This window comes from Ornithorhynchus anatinus, chromosome 2, assembly GCF_004115215.2.
Source record: "Ornithorhynchus anatinus isolate Pmale09 chromosome 2, mOrnAna1.pri.v4, whole genome shotgun sequence".
Classification (NCBI taxonomy): Eukaryota; Metazoa; Chordata; class Mammalia; order Monotremata; family Ornithorhynchidae; genus Ornithorhynchus; species Ornithorhynchus anatinus.
The window spans coordinates 75,912,307-75,933,602 of NC_041729.1; the positions used below are offsets into that span (position 1 = coordinate 75,912,307).

General features: G+C 42.1%; 1 protein-coding gene across 13 annotated transcripts in view; it reads left to right on the forward strand.

Annotated features, from left to right (window-relative positions):
- SYNE1 (spectrin repeat containing nuclear envelope protein 1) overlaps positions 1 to 17,336 on the forward strand; it is a 518,607-nt gene extending 501,271 nt beyond the window's left edge. For 10 of the 13 annotated variants that reach the window (XM_029048032.2, XM_029048053.2, XM_029048047.2 and 7 more), the window contains 6 exons: positions 4,027 to 4,227; positions 4,827 to 4,955; positions 5,742 to 5,954; positions 6,667 to 6,759; positions 8,229 to 8,287; positions 16,241 to 17,336. In XM_029048032.2, coding sequence (XP_028903865.1) covers positions 4,027 to 4,227; positions 4,827 to 4,955; positions 5,742 to 5,954; positions 6,667 to 6,759; positions 8,229 to 8,287; positions 16,241 to 16,481 — 936 coding nt within the window. In that variant the 3' untranslated portion in view covers positions 16,482 to 17,336. Of the gene's footprint in view, positions 1 to 4,026; positions 4,228 to 4,826; positions 4,956 to 5,741; positions 5,955 to 6,666; positions 6,760 to 8,228; positions 8,288 to 9,746; positions 12,042 to 16,240 lie in introns of those variants that run through there. The other 3 variants (XM_029048087.2, XM_029048102.2, XM_029048078.2) reach the window with 2 other exon arrangements.
- Positions 17,337 to 21,296: the final 3,960 nt, after the last annotated feature.

The following is a 21,296-nucleotide window of genomic DNA, read 5'->3' on the forward strand; positions in this document are numbered from 1 at the left end:
CTCTTGCAGGAGACGTGCAGGTAAATTGTCCAGATTTGGCTAAAAGGACAATTTGTTCTCCTTTAAAAAAAAAGTCAAGCTTTCTGATTACTGATTCATTTGCAAATAAAGAAAATTTTACGGGAAAATAAAGTTGGTGAAAAAGGAAATGTGAATCATATCCTGAAGTCATTTCCCAAAGTACAATACTAATTAATTTAATGATCTGAAGATTAGGGAATAAAGCCAAGTACAACCATCCCTTATTAAACAGAATAGGTTTGTTCTTTAAAAGTTGCTCATGAATCAAAATTCCATTTATCAAACTTTGTCTTTCTATTGACTTGAACATTAGGTTAGGTCTTCCTGATCATCTCCCACTTCTCCTGATCCCCCGAGGAAGGGATCAGGAGTGAAGGTGATTGGGTTGTAATAAAGACATGAAGTTCTCAAACTGATGCTTGTGGTTACATAACAGTTTGAAAAGCTTGGTTTGTGAGTTTTCATCCTGCCCATGTTTTCAGTCTCTTTCCAGTGGAAGTTGGTAGCCAAAAATGTAAGGCTGAGAGTTTTATTCCCACCGCCTGTTTCTAGATTATCTCCTGAGGACTGTCCCCTGAAAAATCAGTCATCGCTCCAGGGCCCAATCAGAGGAGGGGAATCTAGATAAAGCGGGGAAGCTGAGTATTCCTTTCTCTGTGACACCTGGTCAAATTATGAAAATGGAAATTTGAAGTATATATTTAGTTTGTCATATTTCTAGCAAAATTCCATCTTTCATGTTATCAAAAAATGAAAGACAAACTAAATGAATATGTCATGAATATTCTAGGAACGCCTCATGGAGATTTATTTAGGCACTGAAACTCGTTCTTCACCTGATGTACCTGGGGATATGTACCCGCCTGGCTGTGCAGTTGGATGGGGCAGGACGGGCTAGAGCAGAGATGGGAGGAGGGAAAAGAATCTTTCACTCTCACCTTCCCTTCCTTCCTGCTTTCTTCTCCCCACTTTTTCCATTTCCTTCCTTCTGCCCATTCCCTATCCCCTCCTTCCTCCTTCACATTCACTCTTCCATCCCCTTCTCAACTTCCCCCCTCCCTTCTTCCCTTTTTCTCCCCCTTCTAGTTCTTTTCCCCCGTCTTCCTCCCCATCCTCTTGGCCATCTTTCTTCCACTCCCACCCCTCCCCAAACCCTGCTCTCTGCCTCGCTCTCCTCCGTAATATTTTTTTTTTCCCCATGACCCCGGGTCCATTTGCCCAGCAGAGATGGCCCAGAGGCTGCCATTTGAGTTCTGTGGCAGGAGAAGGTGGATCTACAGGTAGGGGGAGGAATGGAACAGGGAGCTGTTGCTTTTAGACCATTTCTACTTGCTCCTACATCCTTGCCCTTTACCTGCACCGGGGTTTGCCTGTCCTGACAAGTTCTACGCCTATTTGCCAGGCACGAGGCACCATTTTTCCATGGACCAAATGGATGCCATGCAATGCTCAATCATCTTATCATCTTCTATGTAAAGTTATGGAAATGTAAAAATTGGAAAGTCAGTAGTTTTATTAATATTGTTTGTAATCATTGCTAGCAGCGGGCAACCCTGCTAGAGAGTGGAGAGTTCTCCGGAACATGGGGCTTGATTCCTCAAGGAATTCATTTGTTTAGGCACACGTGATCTGAACTCTATAGGACCCTCCACCTAACTCCACAGAAGACCGTATATCCCCTGCTTAAGCAGAGGCCCTTTCAGACAAACTACATCACCTTCAAACAAACACTACCCAGATGAAAAACTCCCCTATTGTTAAGTAGTGTTTCTGGTGAAATTGCAGTGTATTTGGAAACTTGAAAAAAATTCTGATTTCTTTTAACTAATCTAAGTCTACCTAATCCTATTTTTAATGACTTACTATGTGCCAAGCACCAGAATACATGCAAGATAATCAGATCGGACACAATCCCTGTCCCACGTCAGGCTCGCAATCTAAGAGAGAACAGGCATTTTATCCTTATTTTACAGATGAGGAAACTGAGGTTTTATAGATGAGGCTCAGAGAGGTTAAGTGACTTCCCTAAGGCCAGTGACAGACTTGGGACTAGTCTTCCGACCTGGTCTTCTGACTCCAAACCCTGAGCTTATATCCACTAGACTACACTGCCTCTTGAAACACAAGATAATTTGGTCTTTTAAAATACAGCTTCCAGTGCAGACCAGCAGGTCTTTAATGTTTAATGGTGCTGCTGTTTTGTTTCTGTGACTACAAATTCCATCTGGTACTTGTTTGGTCCTGCCCAGGGTCCTTCCCTCTCATTGAGATGTAGCCATGGGTCCTTGTGCTCAGAGTCTAAAACAAGCTGAATAGTGAGCTTTTTGCCAGATTAATACACGTGGCCCCCTGTCCTACAGTGCATAAAATCCAGAGTTAGATCATGCACTATTGCTGATTTAGTCAATACCCTCCCTTCCCTCCTCTTCTACCCCTTCCCTAACAGAAACTGAAAGCTTGCTTCTCTGTTCTATCCAGATTCTATCATGGCAAGGTAGAAGAGACTAGTAAATCTGACTAAAACTTCTGCCCTTCATTCTCCACCCCTATTCTTTGCGACTTATTCTCTAAAATTTCCCCTAAATTTATTTTAGTCTGTCCCCAACTCTAGACTGTAAGTTCCGTGTACCTGTGGACTCTTTTGTAATGTCGTTTCTCAAGTGTTTAGTACAGTGCTCTGAACACAGTAAGTGCTCAATGAATACCATTGATTGGTTGAAATGGGGGATGCCTCTGTTCAGCGGCTACCCAGTTCAGCTCTCCCCAACCTCCCCAACCTGTCCCTGAACATAAACTGGAAGTTGACTTCTCTAGCCTATCCAAAAATATGGCTGGTTGTGATTCAGCATGATTCAGGAGAGGGAGCATGGCGTAGTGGATAGTTCATGGGCCTGGAAGTCAGGAGGTTATGGATTCTAATCCTGGCTCCACCACTTGTCTGCTGTGTGACCTTGGGCAAGCCACTTCACTTCTCTTTGCCTCAGTTACCTCATCTGTAAAATGGGGATTGAGACAGAGCCTCACATGGGATAGGGACTGTGTCCAACCCGATTTGTTTGTATCTACCCCAACGCTTAGGAGAGTGCCTATCACATAGCAACTTCTTAACAAATGCCCGATTATTATTATTATTCTTACCCTTCATCCATTTGTTCAAGGTAACTTTACAGATTGTTATACGTATGGAATGTGTCTATCAACTCTGTTTTATTGTACTCTTCCAAGCGCTTAGCACAGTGCTCTGCACACAGTGCTCAATAAATACTATTGATGATGCTGATGAAAATGAGATGTACCATGAGTTATATCTGTATTCTACCTCTCCCTTCCCTGCCTTCTTGCTTGGTTTTTTATTGGGTTCTGGATGTATTGTGATATCTAGGTGCATTTTCTGTGGGAAATTTGTGATCTCAGCCTAGAAGTGAAGGGACTATGGTATTATAAATGTGGATGAGGCCAGTATGGGTTTCACATGCTCAGAAGGATTTTTGTAGCTCTAATCTCTGAAATTACTTTCAAGTCTGCTCTAGTGACCATTTTAATTCTGACAGTATCGGTTTATATCCTCCTCCACATCCCTCTAGACCGTAAGCTCATCGTGAGCAGGAAACGTGTCCATCAGCTGTTATGTTTTACTCTCCCAAGTACTTGCTACAGTGCTGTGCACACACTAAATGCTCAATAAATGTGATAGATTAATTGAAACAGAAACTCCTTACCATTGAATGTAAAGCACTCCATCAGGTCTGCATCACCCTTGGACTTGGATTTGTACCCTTTAAGGCCTTAATATTCACCCCACCCTCAGCCCTACAGCACTTATTTATCCCTAATTATTTCTATTAATGTCCGTCTCCCCCTAATCTGTAAACTCCTCGTGGGCAGGGAACGTGACTACTAACTGCATTGTATTGTGCTGTCCCAACCGCTTAGTATAGTGTTCTACATACAATATGCACTCAATAATTACCATTGATTGATTGATTTGGTTCTCAAACTTCACAGGAACTTCAGAAAGCAGTCGATCACCGGAAAGCCATTATCCTTTCCATTAACTTGTGCAGCTCAGAGTTCACCCAGTCTGACAGTGAAGAAAGCAAGGACCTTCAGGAGCGCCTGACCCAGATGAATGGACGTTGGGACCGAGTGTGCAGCATGCTGGAAGAATGGAGAGGCTCGCTGCAAGACGCATTAATGCAATGTCAGGTAGTAACCTTGAGGACCTTCTCCCAGCTGCACAAACAATAGTCCCCGCCCCCCAGCTAGATGTGCTATTGATGTAATGAAACATTTTTAAATTCTCTCCAAGTCATTTAAAATTACATTTCCAGCTCAAAATCCTACTTAACTCAAGTGTTATTAGATATGTTAGGAAACTAGATCTAATCAGAAATCAGAGCACATCTGGTTCCAGAGAGAGCAACACCTAGAGGAAGGGGCATGATACTGAGAGTTAGAGTCCAGCTCTACTATTGGCCTGCTATGTGACCTTGGGCAAGTCACTTAACATCTCCGGGCTTCAGTTTTCTGATCTCTGAAATGGGAATGCCTTCTTCTTCCTACTTTTGGTTCATAAAAGCACCATAGAGACATAAAGTGGTGTTATTACTAGGTCATTTACACAACAAAGGTGACCTCCTAAAATTCCAGTTAACATCCTCCCATCCCCCCACACAATTTAGGCATCCGTTGGACCTGACTTTGAATTTAGAGCCACTAGTGAAGCTATTGTCGAAAACAGAAGTATGACATCCAGCTGAGATGAAGAAAATAGCTTTTCTCCTATCTTCTCATGCTATTTATAGGATTTCCATGAGATGAGCCATGGGCTGCTGCTTTGGTTGGAGAACATTGACAGACGAAAAAATGAAATTGTGCCCATCAATCCAAGCCTGGACTCAGATACCTTACAGGACCATCACAAAATGCTTACGGTAGGAGACCTAACAGCAGCTTAAATGATGTAAAAGAAGATTCTAGGCTTGAGAATAAGAGGGTGCTGATGATCTGTTCAGCACTTGTACACTGAAACTGAAGTTGACATTCCAGACTGCAGTTTTCTTCATCAAACATTTCCTTTCCAGAAGTCAGTGCCCAGGACCAGTATTAAGGTGGTGATTGGAGATGTATTTAGCTCTACAGCATTTGCAAACAAAGAGGGATACAACAGCTCATCTTTATTTGCCATTAGAATGGGAGCAGAGAACTGTATTTTAGCAGCTCTCAGAATTTTTTTCATACTTTCTGGAGAGTATATCCTTTGAGTTGCTATGAATCAGAAATGACTCGAGGGCATTTAATGATAATAATAGTAATGCATTTTTTAAATGTACAATTCCTTCTTGATTTGTTAAATATCCTAGAGAATTGGGAAGTATCAGTGCTATTCCAAAGCTTGAAGAGCTGGGAAATGTAGAGTATGTCTTTACCCTCCTTCAGTCTTGCTTCATGAATCTATTTCCCTCTATTCTGCATTATTTATGTGAATGGTGGATCTCACACTTCTTAAAAACATTTTCACATGTGCATTAGACTTACACATGTCTAATGATGGGACATTTTAATGGAAAGTTCATGTACAAATCAAAATCTGCTCTTCAGAATCATGACAATTGGTCATGTATGAACTAAGTAAAAGTAATATTTTTTAAGCTTTAGGGTTATGCTTTCTAGTATCTCTGAAAAATCATGGAAAATGTGACATTTTGCTATGTAAATAGCAAATCAGGCGTGAGTTGCTGGAGTCCCAACTGAAGGTGGCGTTACTTCAGGACATGTCCTGCCAATTGCTGGTCAATGCCGAAGGCCAGGACTGCTTAGAAGCCAAAGAAAAAGTGCACGTCATTGGAAATCGGCTTAAGCTTCTCTTGAAGGAGGTTAGCCACCATATTAAAGACCTGGAGAAGATTTTAGACCTGTCAAGCAGCCAGCTGGTAAGTTACCACTGATTTTCATGCAATTCAGTTTCCTTGCAGCTTCCCTTTCAATTTTGCATTTTATTCCAGAATCAGGAAAGAACAGTCAGGCCTTTCAATTGTACAGTAATTTGCTTTATAATGTACATTAATGAAGCATAATCTCCGTCCAATCTGAGGCATAATCTCCATCCAATTTAAGTACCATTCATTTCATATTTGTCAAAATAAAGAGCTCAGCAAGTCTTTGCTCAACAACAGCAGATGTGGCAGAAGTGGGATTAGAACCCAGGTCCTCTGACTCCCAGGCCCATGCTCTTTCCACTAGGCCACCCTTACTTTTTTTTGGCTTTAGATCTCCATCAGCAATATCCCTTCTGGGCCTTAACTCTTTCCTGCTTGTAAGTTAGGTACTTTTCCAAGTTACTTTCTTGGTCCGTCGGGTACATCTCCAGGGTACTTAATGGACGTCTAGATGCCTGAAAGAGTTAGTGTAACTCAAAGCCAGGAAAGTGCTTAGAAACTAGAGAATTTGTCTTGACATTTCCAGCTGGTAATTATTTGATCTTGTAGCACTATGATTTCTTTTTTCCCTGCACCGTCACTTAATTATTCAAGAATCGTTCAAGAATACTAACAGATGCACTTGAAACAGAGGAAGTTAGCTTTCTCTTTTGAAGCACAGTGCTCTTGTAAAAATCCTGAGGTTTCTCTATCTCCTATGATGTAGGATTTGTCATCTTGGTCATCAGCTGATGAATTGGACACCTCAGGATCTGTGAGCCCTGGATCTGGAAGGAGCACCCCCAACAGACAGAAAACGGTAATTTTGTGTTGGTCTTTTTCAGGCTACTGATGGGGCAAAGCATTTAGTGAGGTGTGCATATGTCCAGCCAACTATGAGGTCCACAGAATTTCCCTGGAGAAAAGCAAGAGCTCATGCCCAAAAGAGTTCGCATTATACAATATAATGCCATACGCTCAGCTGTGCCGCATTCCCCTCCCGCATGTAAACGGTATGGGAAAAAATCCCCGGAGCTCAAAGTGTGGCTGGCATGCAGAGGATTAGACAGTAACTGTTCTTACACATTAGTCCAATGCTGTGCTTACAGTAAGTGCGCAGTAAATACCATTGATTGATTGACAGAGTGATCTAAAGTCTTGATCACCACCTTCTGGCAGTCCTGTCTACACCTCTCGCCATGCTCTTCCCATTTTCCTAGTAAAGCAGCTAGGAGCAGCTCCACCCAGAAATTTAACTAGCCTTTCTGGCTATAACAGGACTGTGGAGTCTGTGGATCAGACAGTGGTTCTCTTGGGAGAGCAGCCCTTGAGGCTTTTGCCCTAGAAGGTTTATAGGACTCAGAGTTGAGAACACAGAGCCAGGACCCTTCATGTGAAGAGGACAAAGGCTTGTGATTTCCCATTTGCAAAAATAAGACAAAGAAAAAAAATTTCATCTCTGCTGCCTTCCACACTTTGATTCCTGTGTGTAACTGAAGTTTTTTTGGCCTTTACAGTTCTGTTGGTTCCTATTATTATCCCATTTTCCTTAGTTCTTGGAACTATTGATTTCGTTTGCACTTTTTATAGTTGTCCAAGTTCTGTCTTAATGAACTTCATGATCTTTTAAAAATTGATTTTTTGGCTACATTCACTAGTTTCCTGTAGATCCTAGTTTCAGAATGTGAAGGAACACTGGCTTTTCAGAGAATCAAATGTAAAATTTCCATTATAGTATTTGGTCATGGGGTTGACTAATCTGTCTCTGGAAGAAGCCATCTTGTTGTTTTTAAAATTCCAAGAAAAACAGAGCTCTTTAGGAGACTAGAAGGGCCATTACAGAGAATGATAAAGTAACATATAAACATGTTAATGGACATTCCTTAACAGAAGTCCATCTGAAGTAATCATCTCCAGCATTGACAGTTGGTGTCTGTATTATACATGTGTAAAATTCCTGAGAGGAGCCCTGAAATTCTGAATAAAGAAAATACCAAACCACTTGAGTAAAGTGAAGTAATTTATGTGCTCTACAAAGACTTGACACTCAAAGCAAAAAGGGCCGTTAAGGGGCCGTTTAAGATTAGTAATATAGTTGGAAATTCATTTCATTGTTCAGTGGAAGAAAAGCCAGTTTCCTTAGTTCATGGGTATCAATCCCTCCATTTGTTTTTTTTTTTTGTTTTGTTTTGTTTTTCTTTGCTGCACTTTTAATTTTCATCAGTAGCTTGTCTTTATTTGCCTGGACTGAACATTCTTCTTTCTTTACCCCCTGTTCATTGCAAACAGCCACGGGGCAAATGTAGTGTCTCACAGCCTGGACCCTCTGTCAGCAGTCCACATAGCAGGTACCTTATTCTCCTGGTTTCCACACTGTTCTAGAACTCTAAGAGGATGATGAAAATCTCCCATGAATGGATCCATCTATATGTAATTTGTCTTCTGGCAAAGAAGAAGAATTAAGTATTTTGGTCACACACTTATCTGGGAAAGGAGGTTGGCAAAACTTTGGATGACTTTGCCAAAGCGCTGCATTTATTTGTTAAATCGAAATTCCAAAAGTGGTGTTTTTACCTCTAGGAAAAATTTCTTACCCCTACACATGAGCCATTTTGATACATTTCATCAGATGGTGCTCATTTATGTGCATGATGAGACTGGGGGAGCTGATTAGCACATACTCCATTTGATTCATGGCAAAGACTTTTATCATCCTCTTTATTTCTAGATTTTTCATTAAGACAGGTGATAGATTATTGCAATATTTTACCGTACACAGGACCCACAAATGTGAATGAAACACACTAACATCTTGGCTTCTCTTTTTAATTTTAATTTTTCATTCAGTTTGTGGGTTTTGGATTCTAGCAATTTTCTATATGAAGTCAGAATTTGAGTATTTTCTCTAAAAATCAGTAGCACCTTTCTCTTCCGCCTGTCCAAAACTTCTCTGCGGATAACACACAAAGCCACTAGCCTGCTTTGACACTTGACCGAGGCTTATATCTATGTTGCTTTGGGAATAAAACTAGTGCCCATTGTCGTGACCACTAGAAAGTAGACTTGCAATTGCCGCTTACTGCTTTCCACCTTGTCTCCAGCCACCCATCATTTCTGCAGCTAACAGTGCTTGTTCATTCCTTGTTGTTGGTGTGATTTGTCTATGTTCTGTCACGCTTTGCCCCGATCAGCTCACATTTCCCTAGACCACGGAAAATACTGTTTTAAGAGCTCATTTTCAAGTCCAGGCTGGAATGGTCACCTTTAGAGCTGGCTTGCCTCACCATTAGCTTCTCAGCCTAGCAGCAGCAGGAGTCTAAACTCCTAAGAGGAGAGGAATGAGGAAGTATACAGCTGGAAACAACTTCTATTTGCAATTTTGGGTTTGCCAGTTGTCCAGTCGGCATGAAGTACTTATTATAAAAGGCATTTTTCATTCAGGTGACAAAAGGTTTAGAAATCGGACAGAAAGTTGAATGTGCCTTTACTTTGTCTGCCATTTCTGTTTTTTCAAACCTGGGGTTTTTTTTTCTGATCTAATGAGAACCAAGTATGACCTGTCCAAATAATCCTTCCACCTTTTAGAGTAGATATTAAAGTAATATCTAATTAAAAATTATTCCTAGTTGGTACTGCATTTGCATCACCCAAAATATGTTCTCCAAATTAAAGAATGCAGTGATATGATGGGTGAGGTCATTAGCTGATCTTGTTTTGTTACCTGAGTTCTCCTTCCTTCCCATTCCTCACTATGGGCCAGAGTGGTAATGTGCTATTGATAGTACAAGTTGTACTAACTTCTCTTAGGTTCCAAGAGAGCAATATTCAGGGATCACATAGAAGAAGAGGAATCACAATCTAAGACCAGAAGCAGCTCTAACCTGTTGTCCTTTTCTCGACTTGTTGGAAGAATAAAGGCTACCAATTTCAGGCCGATAAACACATTTTTACTAGCAATGCTTATCAGTCTGCCCCACTTGCTCACCCGCCCACAGTCTCCCACAGAAATCCCTTTCTGCAGGACTGAGCAGGTGGTTCACTCCTCATCTCAGCCGTGCTTTGCAGCTTTGGGACCAACCCACGTTCTAACAGCGCCCTCCTCGAAATGCACCTTTCAGATTGCCTCTCCCCGCCCGCTGCCCTCCCCCCAGCACTGTGTATTAACATATCTCTTAGCAGTCCAGTACAATGTTCAATTTGCGACTCAGACAAGCATGGAATACAAATGAGCTTCTTCTGAATGGTAAACTTCATCAAATCCACCAGGCAGACAGGTTATGGTTAATGTGTAATGTGTTTTTTAACTCCTTGGTGCCGGGGTTTTTTGCTGTACTCTGTGCCTGCAAGGAATGCTGCGGGTGAAAAATCTGATTTCCACTGGGAAAGGAGTAACTCATTAAATTGTTCAAGCTGTCACCACGAGCTGTCGTGGTGATTCTTTTAATGGTCAACATCAGAGTACTTTGTGTTTGATCTTACAATGGATCAGCTAACCGGTGAGGTTAGAGGATAATGAGGCAGCCCCATAAATTAGAAATGTTGAACCTCACAAGTCTGGAATAAAAAGTTTAAAACCCTTATTGGGTAAGGTGGTTAAAGGGGGGGGGAAAGTCTTTTAGATGTGTTTTATACCACTGTATACTGCAATTTGGTGTTACAGTAACTCATCTTTGTTAGTTTATTTAACATGGTATTAAACAGGCCCTAGCTATGTAGAGGAAGATATAAAGCTGTGATTCCAAGTGAGTACGTGCAAGACATGCCCCTCTTCCTTTATTACTCGTGAGAAGATTAGCGCCCAGGCTACTCAGCTTCTGAGTCCTCAGAAAATATACACACACCTAATTTTTGAAAGATGATTTTTTAAAAATCAGGCCTTTTGTAAGCATTGTGGCATTGTGGCTAATGTCCTGATCAACTTATGTTGTCTCCCTTGGATTGCTCATATCAAGTCCTGCCGCCACAAATTGTATAAGCATTTCTTTGCCTCCCCCTTTCAGATAGTGATTTTCTGCTCTCCACCACATTTGCATAAATTGACAGTTAAAATCCAGCTGAATACATTTCCATTTTTCAGGGAAAATAAGCATTAGACAGAACAGTAAATAATTCATTAGCCTTTTTCCATAAGTAATTGGATTTTGGTACCTAGCAACTCTGCTTTCTCCAGCATCTAGTTCCATGATATGAGCAGTGTTAAAGTAAAGGGACTGAGCGAGGGAAAAGATTTTCCTCATCCTTGTTCCCTGCAGACAAGGCTAGGAGCTTAACATCCGATTCCCAATTGGCCTCTTTGACATTAAGAAAAAAAGATAAAAAGGAACGGAGCGGCGATCCAATTTAGATGGCAAAAACTTTTGGCGTGGTTTAAAATGCAGGTGAACATAGACAGCTGTTCATGCTAAGGAGGAAACAATCTAGTGTATCTCTGTTTTGCTCTTTAATATCCATTCCAGTTGGTTAGAAGCTGACAGATGAGTAAGTTTACCCAACATCTAGGTCCGTTTAGGGGCACAGTAACTCCCGGACTAGGGTCCAAGTGGTGGTGGTGGTTATAGTAATGGTAATAATAGTGTCTGTTAAACTGGTGAATTGGAGGGAGTGACCTGTACAGAGACTTTGGAAAGATAATGGGAATAAGTGCAGTAGTGCAGCAAAATCCAGTCTTTCCATGCATGTGATGTAAAAAGGACTGTCGACTATGCATTGGTTCTATTAGTCACACTGATACACAACAATAAAAATCTCCCTGTCAGTAACATCCTGAAGAACAGCAAGTGTTAAATAATATCTAGAGCTATCCTTTGAGGATGAAGCTGTTGAGAGTGGACTTTTATCAGTGTGTGTAAGTTTGGAGGTGATCGATAGCTCATCCTCTAGGCTGGAAGCTTGTTCTGGTCTGGGAATGTGTCTGTTATATGGTTATAGTGTTCTTTCCCAAGTGCTTAGTACAGTGCTCTGCAACCAATAAGCACTCAGTAAATACAGTTGATTGATCGATGTCACCAACAATACCCTGGCAGATGGGATGCATGTAAAGTTTTCTTTTTGCACTGTTGCATTTAATAATTATTGTTGTATTTATTAAGGGCTTACTATGTGCAGACCACTGTACTAAGTACTGAGGTACATACGTGATAATCAGGTCTGACATAGACTGTGAACCCCATGCGGACTAAAAATTAAGTAGAAAGGAGGACAGGAATTGAATCCCCTTTTTACAGATGAGGAAACTGACTCACAGAGAAGTCATGACTCACCCAAGGTCACCTAGCAGGCAAGTGCCAGAAGGCATTAGATCCCAGGTCCTCTGATTCCCTAACCCATGTACTTTCTATTAGGTCACACTGCTTCTATTACCTCAATACCTGAAGTCATTTTTGCCTTTCCCTCCTGGTTTCCCGACCTTGCCTCCGATCTGTGTGTGCTGCTGTCTCCAGCTGCGCATAACTCCACACCTGCGTCGAGGTGGTAGTTTTGATGGTCTCCCCAAGAGGCCACTTCAGTTGTAGAACCATAGGTACAAACATGTCTCCCTTCCTGGAGGAGCGGCAATTCAGTTCTGAGCTGCATGGCACATAATAATAATGATGTTATTTGTTAAGCACTTACTATGTGCCAAGCACTAAGTGATCTAGAATGCAAAGATTCACCTACTTCAGACAACCCGCCTGAGCTTGATGCCATTCCTTTGGTTAGATCTTGGAACAAGTCTGCTTTTGGGGTCCTTCAGGATAGTCATGACTCTCCTCATACATTCCCTTCAGTCTTGTTTTTCTAATGGTATTTGTTAAGTGCTTATTCTGTGCCAGGCAGTGTTCTAAGCACTGAAGTAGATCCAGGATAAACAGATGAGGGAACTGAAGCACAGAGAAGTCAAGTTATCTGCCTAAGGTCACATAGACAAGTGGCGGAGTAGCATTAGAACCCGGGTCCTCCTGATTCCCAGACCCATGCTGCTTTTGTGCCTGGCTACAGCCATCCTGGACTACAGTCTTAGAGCTAGCCTAGAAGCAGATTAGCTTCCAGGGTGGGGATGAAGGGGCAAATCCATATTATCGCACACATTTGAGTGTGTTCTTGCCTTCAGACTAAATTCTCAAGCTAATGCTCTTCCAAAAACAGCTAAATGTATTTTTTTCTCGATCCCATCCCATTTGTGTGCTCATGAGAGCCATTCACTTTTGTTAGGCTCTAACTTCTCTGGAGAATTCTTAATCTTATTTCCACTGATTCCGCTTGAGTTCCCAAATTGTAAAAGCACTTCTCTCTGGCTGTATACCACTTCCTTCTATTTCTTTTGTATAGTCACTGTAGCATTGTATACACCGGACAAGTGATGTGAGGGGTTGGATCAATTATCCAGAGAGTTTAGGCCAGAAAATTTACACTTGAGAAAATAGAAAGGTCTAGATAATCAGACTGTCCCTACACATCTGTTCAATTTGCTGGTTAACTACTTAGCTCTGTGCTTCACTTTACCTGTGTCGGCATGGGCTAACTGAGGGACAATGACAAGAATGCCAAGGAACAAGCAGGGCAAGACAAGTGGCTAGTTGCCTGTGTTCTGGCACTTGGAAATTCCCTCAGATCTCAGTTTTAACCCAGGTGCTTTTTCAAACCACCAGATAAAACATCAAAATCCCACTTTTCACACCAGTGGGCAAGTTGGATTCACCATTTGCAGGAGATGGCTTTGGTCATCAGTGCTTATTTCGGTGTGAAGAGGCAAGTGTTATTCCTAGGTATATTGCACATTTTCAAGAGCAGCCAACTGCTTTGAAGGCAGTTAAGCACTACGTGTTCCTTTTGTTCCTTCTTCTTCAGCCCATTAATTTCCTGGGTTGGCTTTCTTAGACATTGGAAGGCCTGGTAAAATTGAACTAAAAAAAGGAATGCTCTGATGCCGTTAAATGTCCCATGTCCTTTCATGGACTCTTGATAATTTATGACTTTAACATAATGGCAAGAATAAGTAGCTTTCCATGCTATCTCAAGTGCCGTGTGTTTAATGTGTAACCTTTGTTTTGATCTTGAACTTTGACCTAGTCCTTCCAGGAAGTTTAACATTTAGAGAAGCCAAGCAGCATTTTGCTTTCTACTCATCAATTATGTACATAAATTTGTTCACCCTAGAGACCTTAAAGAGGTCCCTTCATCAATAAGGGGGCCTAAAAGGAGATTAAAAACGAGAGAATTTGCTGCTCCAGGGAGGAAAGACAGCCGAGTATATAGCAAGATATGTAGGACCCCTTCAGGTGACAATCCCTTGTTCGCCACTTGAGCAGTGGAGCTTTCCTCAGAACCCATCATTGGGCTCATTTGGTCTCCAACAGGTCATGTGGTAGGGGAGTGTAAGATGCAGTTAGTATAGAGAAAATGTGTGTATGTGTTGCCAAGTGGTTGAATGAATCCCAGCTCTGCCACTTGGCAGCTATGTGACTGTGGGCAAGTCACTTAACTTCTCTGTGCCTCAGTTACCTCATCTGTAAAATGGGGATTGACTGTGAGCCTCACGTGGGACAACCTGATTACCCTGTATCTACACCGGTGCTTAGAACAGTGCTTTGCACATAGTAAGTGCTTAACAAATACCAACATTATTTACTATTATTATTATTTGCACCGGTTGCAAATTCCAGCCAGCGAGTTAATCTCCTGATGTTAGCAGCGGGCTTTACTCTCAAAGCCCTTTACCTTGGGTCTACATCCCAGCTGAGGGACAGTTCAATTAGAAGCCGCAGAATCTGATTTTGAGTCTGAAGACTACCTGCAGGAGAGAAATCCAAGTGTGAGAGGTTAGGATGTCAGGATCCAATGACCCCTTCACTCATCAGTTGATACTGTATGCCCTCTCTAGACTATAAACTCATTGTGGTCAGGGAATGTCTGTTACACTGTATTCTCCGAAGCCCTTAGTACAGTGCTGCACATTCAGTAAGCAATAAATATGATTGACTAAGTCCATTCATCATGGTTATGGTCTCAAGCTATCCTTGTGGAATAAAGCAAGGCTTTTTTGTGCTCTTTTGAGTATTGCTTAATAGGTATTCTCTGGTTCACTTCTTCCCTAAGTCCTTTCCATGTGAGGTGACCATGAATGAAAAACACACCACAAACTAATGTTTTTTCCTTTTACATGGGCCTAGAGAGAACTGAGTAAAAGAGGCAGTCTTGATCATTTTTCTTCTCTCTCTTAATGGAGTGGCACCTTGCACATCCTCATCACACTTCCTTAATCTTCCAATAGCCCAAAGCAAACCCAAATTGGGAGAATCTACCAACTAAAAATGTATACTCTGGAGTAAGGTGGCATTTTTTGAAGGTATAAACAGTGATGCTTTTGCATTGTTTAATTTTCTGGCAAGACTTTTCCAGATTGCTTAACTTCCCTCTTCTTTTCAGGGAGCTTCAAAAACATCATTGGAAGCAGCAGCACCTAAAATGGTCTCATTCTTGTTTTTGAAGAAACAGTCAGATCTTGTAGTAGTCACTAGATTGTTCTTATGAAATTTATACCGCATAGAAGTGTTTTCCTATTGAACGTTCAAGGGTGTGAACATATTCTTTACTCCCTAGTCAGACTTCAGATTACATTGTAGCCACTGCTTGTAGGGTGCTTAATTATCATCACCTCACTGGTGGAAGATATTTTTTGCAGGATAAAGAAAGGTTATTCCTTGGGTCAGAGGTGTTAGGAAGCCATTAAACCGCCCAAGGCTCACTGCTGATTCAGTGCAAAATGAAGCCATGGTCTGCTCGCTAAGATTGAGTAGGCTATGGAAGGGTCTTTTCAAACAAACAGGGATATTTTCTTATACTTGTTGCATGGGTTTCTAATGCATTTGCGATGAGTTGGAGTTTGCTTAACAGATGTAACTGTGAATAGCCCTTTCCTAATGGTGAATGCCTTGTGTGTGTGGACCAAATGTGGGAGATGTATCAAGCATTCACCTTTTAAATATGCTACATCTTGTTCATTCCTTTGGATGAATTTGTGAAAAGCAATTACCTCTGTTATTGAAAAATGTTATATGAAATGAAGACAAAAACGATCATTTTAGTCCCTAATTAGTTGATTGACTAAATGTGTATTTTCCATGAGTGCAGTTTGCAAACAACTCTTTTATTCACATGGGGGAAAAAGCAAAGACCCTGCAAAATGGACTCGGTTGACAGTTAATTACAAGTTGAATTCTACTTTGCATGTCTCTTTAGATTCCAGAAAGAGATACCAAATGAAAGAACTTCCTAGAGGACAAGTGCCTGAGTTCACTGTGTGTGTTGATGTCTTTTCTCAGGTTCACAAGAGATGGCTCAGATTCCTTCCGTTCTGAGCCCCAGCCAGTTCGACCACGTCAGTCCTTCTTCCTCCGGGTCCTACGGGCTGCTCTGCCACTCCAGCTTTTCCTGCTGCTCTTGGTCGGTCTTGCCTGCCTCGTGCCAATGACCGAGGAAGACTACAGTTGTGCCCTCTCCAACAACTTTGCCCGGTCCTTCCATCCTATGCTCAGATATACAAATGGCCCCCCTCCTCTGTGAATTAGCAGAAAGACTCCCCCACTTCCCCTCTGTTTTTCTAGCAGTACCGCGGTACTGGCACGAGGAATGTCTGGCAAAAGCCATATCAAAAATGGACCTTTATCGAGTTCGAATGCACTTAACAGTGGCAGCTTTCTCCCTGTCCTGTAGCCTCGGTGGGCCTAGGATCACACCGGCAGCAGGTGAATATTAATGAGGTATCAGACCCAAAGTGCTTAAACCATTCTGGGCAACAGTTCAGTTCAAATCACAGAGGCCAGGTTCAGACACGGAGTAAGAACCTCTGGTCTCTGGGTCCTGAGCCACTTGAGTTCTGGGCTTCTGAAGGGCCAACCGACTTTAGTTGTCAGGTCTGTCCGAGTGGCTTTCCTATGTGCTGCTCTACTGATCTGTTAGTCAATCCTTCATAAAGTCCCCTATCAGTATTGAACAATCTACAAGCCAACCAACCAGCGCGAAGAAGATTTTAGAACCTTGTAACATACACTTTTAAAGAGCTTATATGGCAGCTTACTTTTCCCTTGGTTTTGTTTCAGCATGACTCTCTAACCTCTGCTCGTGATGCCCAGGCTGTAAATCTTAAAGGCACATTTTTATGGTTTAAAAAAAAAACAAAAACCTGGATGTAATAAGGTCACCGAAGGTTTCATGAAGAAAACTATTGAGTGTTAAGTATATAAAGAACATATTTATGTATGTACAGTTTGCTAAAGCCAAATTTTATTTGTATTGATTTCTTTGCATTTATTAGAGATACCGTAAAATATTTTGTCTGTGTTTTTTAATGAAAATATAGAAGGATCTAATTTTAATTTTTAAGCCGTGAATGGTAAAATATAACCACATATAGTAATATATATGCCTCATTTAGTTCCTTTGAAAAATTCACAAAATGATCAATCCAGGAAGAACATTCATGAGAAAACAAATGTGGCCTAGGTTTTTTAAGTTTTTTAAAGGGACAGTTAAAAGTAACAAACAGGCTGCCTTAGTCTATACTACTGCAATAACCGTTTGTCCCAGAGCCTAGTCAGTTGTTCTGTTCACACTGTGTGTGTATATATATGTATTTAAATGCCAGTCACATTCATTTTCTGTGATTATTATAGGCTCCAGAGCAGTGATTCCAAAATGTTCATGGATGCATGCAACAACAGAGGCTTTCACACAGCCACAGAGAGAAGCTCGGGCCACTAAAAGATACAGGCAGACAGATACATGGTGAATGTATTTCAAAATACCATGAATAATAGGTCATGAGTTTCTCTTAGTTTTCAATTTTCAATAGGCCCCTAAAATGTTAGCCCAGGTATGCAGTCCTTGCTAAATTTCCTTTGCTATTTGCCACCCATGAATTAGGATGGGGAGCAGAAGGGCAATAATGTGAGACTTGCAGAAGGATTTAGACAGAGTGAGCACATCTACGAGTCCTGTGTGGGACAGGGACTGTGTCCCATCTGATGATCTTGTTTCTTCCCCAGTGCATAGTACAGTTCATGGCATATGGGAAGCACTCAACAAATACCATTATTATTATTACTGCTTTTAGTAATAGGAGCCAAGATATAGAAATCAGAAAGTCCCCAGACCTTTTAGGCTTTTTTCAAGCACCAAGAAGAGTCCTCTCATCAAGAAGAGAAACACTTATAAATCCAGGGCTAGATTCTCTGAGTCCAAACTATAATCTGGAACACATGCAACACCTCTGGAAACAGAAAACATTTTCATATGGTTTCATGACAGATCATTATAATTAATCAATTCATCTCAAAAAATGAAATTGCCTATCCCATTTTTGTGCAATTTTTTAATTGGCCTAATTTTGATTCCTGAGGTTTTACAGGATTTCAGTGTTTAGAAGATTTGGTTTGAGCAGTTTAAATTCTGAGTATGTATTGCCCAACCCTTTTGAACCTCTAGTGAGATATACTGATTTGCAGAATGATTCTAAGAGTTTTCTACCACTGAGCGATTAAGGCATGGAGAGAATCAGGATCAAAAATTGTTTACTAATGATAGACCATCTGTATGATGAGCGTCTCAGCTGAAAATCCACTAGGGGTCGCACACCACACAAGCAAATCTCATTTTGGGGATGGGGTTAAAAAAAAAAATCACCCCTTCCCATGTCTCAATACTTAGTTTCTCTAAGTTAGTTTATCTTCCCCTCTCACCAAGTTTTTATTACTATTGTTATATATGATAATTATTTCATTATATATTATATTATTATTATTATTATTATAGTATTTAAGGGCTTACAGTGTGTTCTGAATGCTGGGGTACATTCAAGTTAGACAAAGCCCCTGTCCTACATGGAACTCACAGTCTTAAATAGGAGGAAGAACAGGCATTTAATCCCCATTTTACAGTTGAGGAAACTGAGGCACAGTGAAGTTAATGACTTACCCAGGGTCACACAAAAAGTAATTGGCAGAGCCAGGATTAGAAGCCAGCTCCTCTGATTCCTAGATCTGTGCTCTTTCCACTAGTTCAGGATTCAGCCAGGATTACCCTCTATTCCCACTCCTGGTAACCTGAAGAAATAGTATCAACCTGACACACCTTCATTCTGTATGAAGGGAGAAATCAGCGTGGCTCAGTGGAAAAGAGCCTGGGCTTCGGAGTCAGAGGTCATGAGTTCGACTCCCGGCTCTGCCACTTGTCAGCTGTGTGACTGTGGGCAAGTCACTTCACTTCTCTGTGCCTCAGTTACCTCATCTGTAAAATGGGGATTAACTGTGAGCCCCACGTGGGACAACCTGATTCCCCTATGTCTACCCCAGCGCTTAGAACAGTGCTCTGCACATAGTAAGCGCTTAACAAATACCAACATTATTATTAAATGCCTTTTTCCAATCTGGTAAGAACCTTCTTACCCTCTCAGGATTGCACCTCGACAGTTTCCAGTACTTTACCTGTCTCAGTTATGGGAGGGAGAGTCACTCAAGGCATACCCATTCCATTCCTAGTGGCCAATGACCATTCAATAGTATTTATTGAGTGCTTATTATGTGCAGAGCACTGTACTAAGCACTTGAAATGTACAATTCAGCAACAGGTAGAGACAATCTCTGCCCAATAAAGGGCTCACAGTCTAAATAGGGGAGACAGACAGCAAAGCAAAACAGAACAAAACAAGACAACATCAAGATAAATAGAATAATGGAGATTTACACCTCATTAACAAAATAAATAGGGTAATATCTACAAATAAGCACAGTGCTGAAGGGAGGGGAAGGGGAAGAGCAGAGGGCAGGAGGGGGGAAGGGGAGGGGACGAGGAGCAGAGGGAAAGGGAGAGTCTCAGTCTGAGAAGGCCTCCTGGAGGAGGTGAGCTCTCAGTAGGACTTTGAAGAGGGGAAGAGAGTTTGGTGGAGGTGAAGAGGGAGGGCATTCCAGGATGGTGGTAGGAAGTGGGCCAGGGTCGACAGCGGGACAGGCACGAAGAAGACCATGAGGAGATGAGCGGCAGAAGAGCAGAGTGCACGGGGTGGGCAGTAAAAAGACAGAAGGGAGGAGAGGTAGGAGGGGGCAAGGTGATGGAGAGCTTTGAAGCCAAGAGTGAGGAGTTTTTGTTTCATGTGAAGATTGATAGGCAACCCCTGGAGGTTTTTGAGGAGGGGAGTGACACACCCAGAGCATTTCTGAAGGAAGATGATCTGGGCAGCGGAACGAAGAATAGAGTGGGGAAAGACAGGAGGAAGGGAGATCAGAGAGGAGGCTAACACAATAATCCATTCAGGATATTATGAGAGCTTGTACCAGCACGGTAGCAGTTTGGATGGAGAGGAAAGGGTGGATCCTGGCGATATTGTAAAGGTGAGTCTGGCAAGTGTTGATGATGAATTGGATGTTTGGGGTGAATGAGAGAGCTGGGTCAAGGATGACACCAAGGTTGCGGGCCTGTGAGACGGGAAGGATGGTAGTGCTGTCCACAGTGACAGGGAAGTCAGGGAGAGAGAGGACAGAATTTGGGAGAGAAGATAAGGAGTTTTAGACATGTTGAGTTTTAGGTGGTGGGCAGACATCCAGGTGGAGATGTCCTGGAGGCAGGAGAAGATACGAGCCTGGAGGGAGGAGAGAATAGGGGAGGAGATGTAGATTTGGGTGTCATCTGCATAGAGATGATAGTTGAAGCCGTGGGAGCGAATGAGTTCACCAAGGGAATGAGTATAGATGGAGAACTGAAGAGGGCCAAGAATTGGTCCTTGAGGAACCCCTATAATTAGTGGATGGGAGGGGGAGGAGGAGCCCATGAAGGAGACCTAGAATGAATGGCCAGAAAGATAAGAGGAGAACCAGGAGAGGACAGAGTCCTTGAAGCCAAGGTGCGATAAAGTGTGCAGGAGAGGGGGATGGTCGACAGTGTCAAAGGCAGCTAAGAGGTCGAGGAGGATTAGGATAGAGTAGGAGCCATTGGATTTGGCAAGAAGGAGGTCATGGGTGACCTTTGAGAGGGCAGTTTTGGTTGAGTGGAGGGGACGGAAGCCAGATTGGAGGGGGTCCAGAAGAGAGTTGGAGTTGAGGAACTCAAGACAGCGAGTTTAGATGACTTGTTCTAGGATTTTGAAAAGGAAGGGTAGGAGGGAGATAGGAGGATAACTGGAAGGGGAAGTGGGGTCGATAGAGGTTTTTTTAGGATGGGGAGACACGGGCATGTTTGAATGCAGAGGGGAAGAAGCCTTTGAAGAGTGAGTGGTTAAAGATAGAAGTTGAGGGGAGGGGGAAGGGGTGACTTTTTTAAGATGAGCGAGAATGGGGTACAAAGCACAGGTGGTGTGTGTGGCACTTGCCAGGAGGGAAGAGGTCTCCT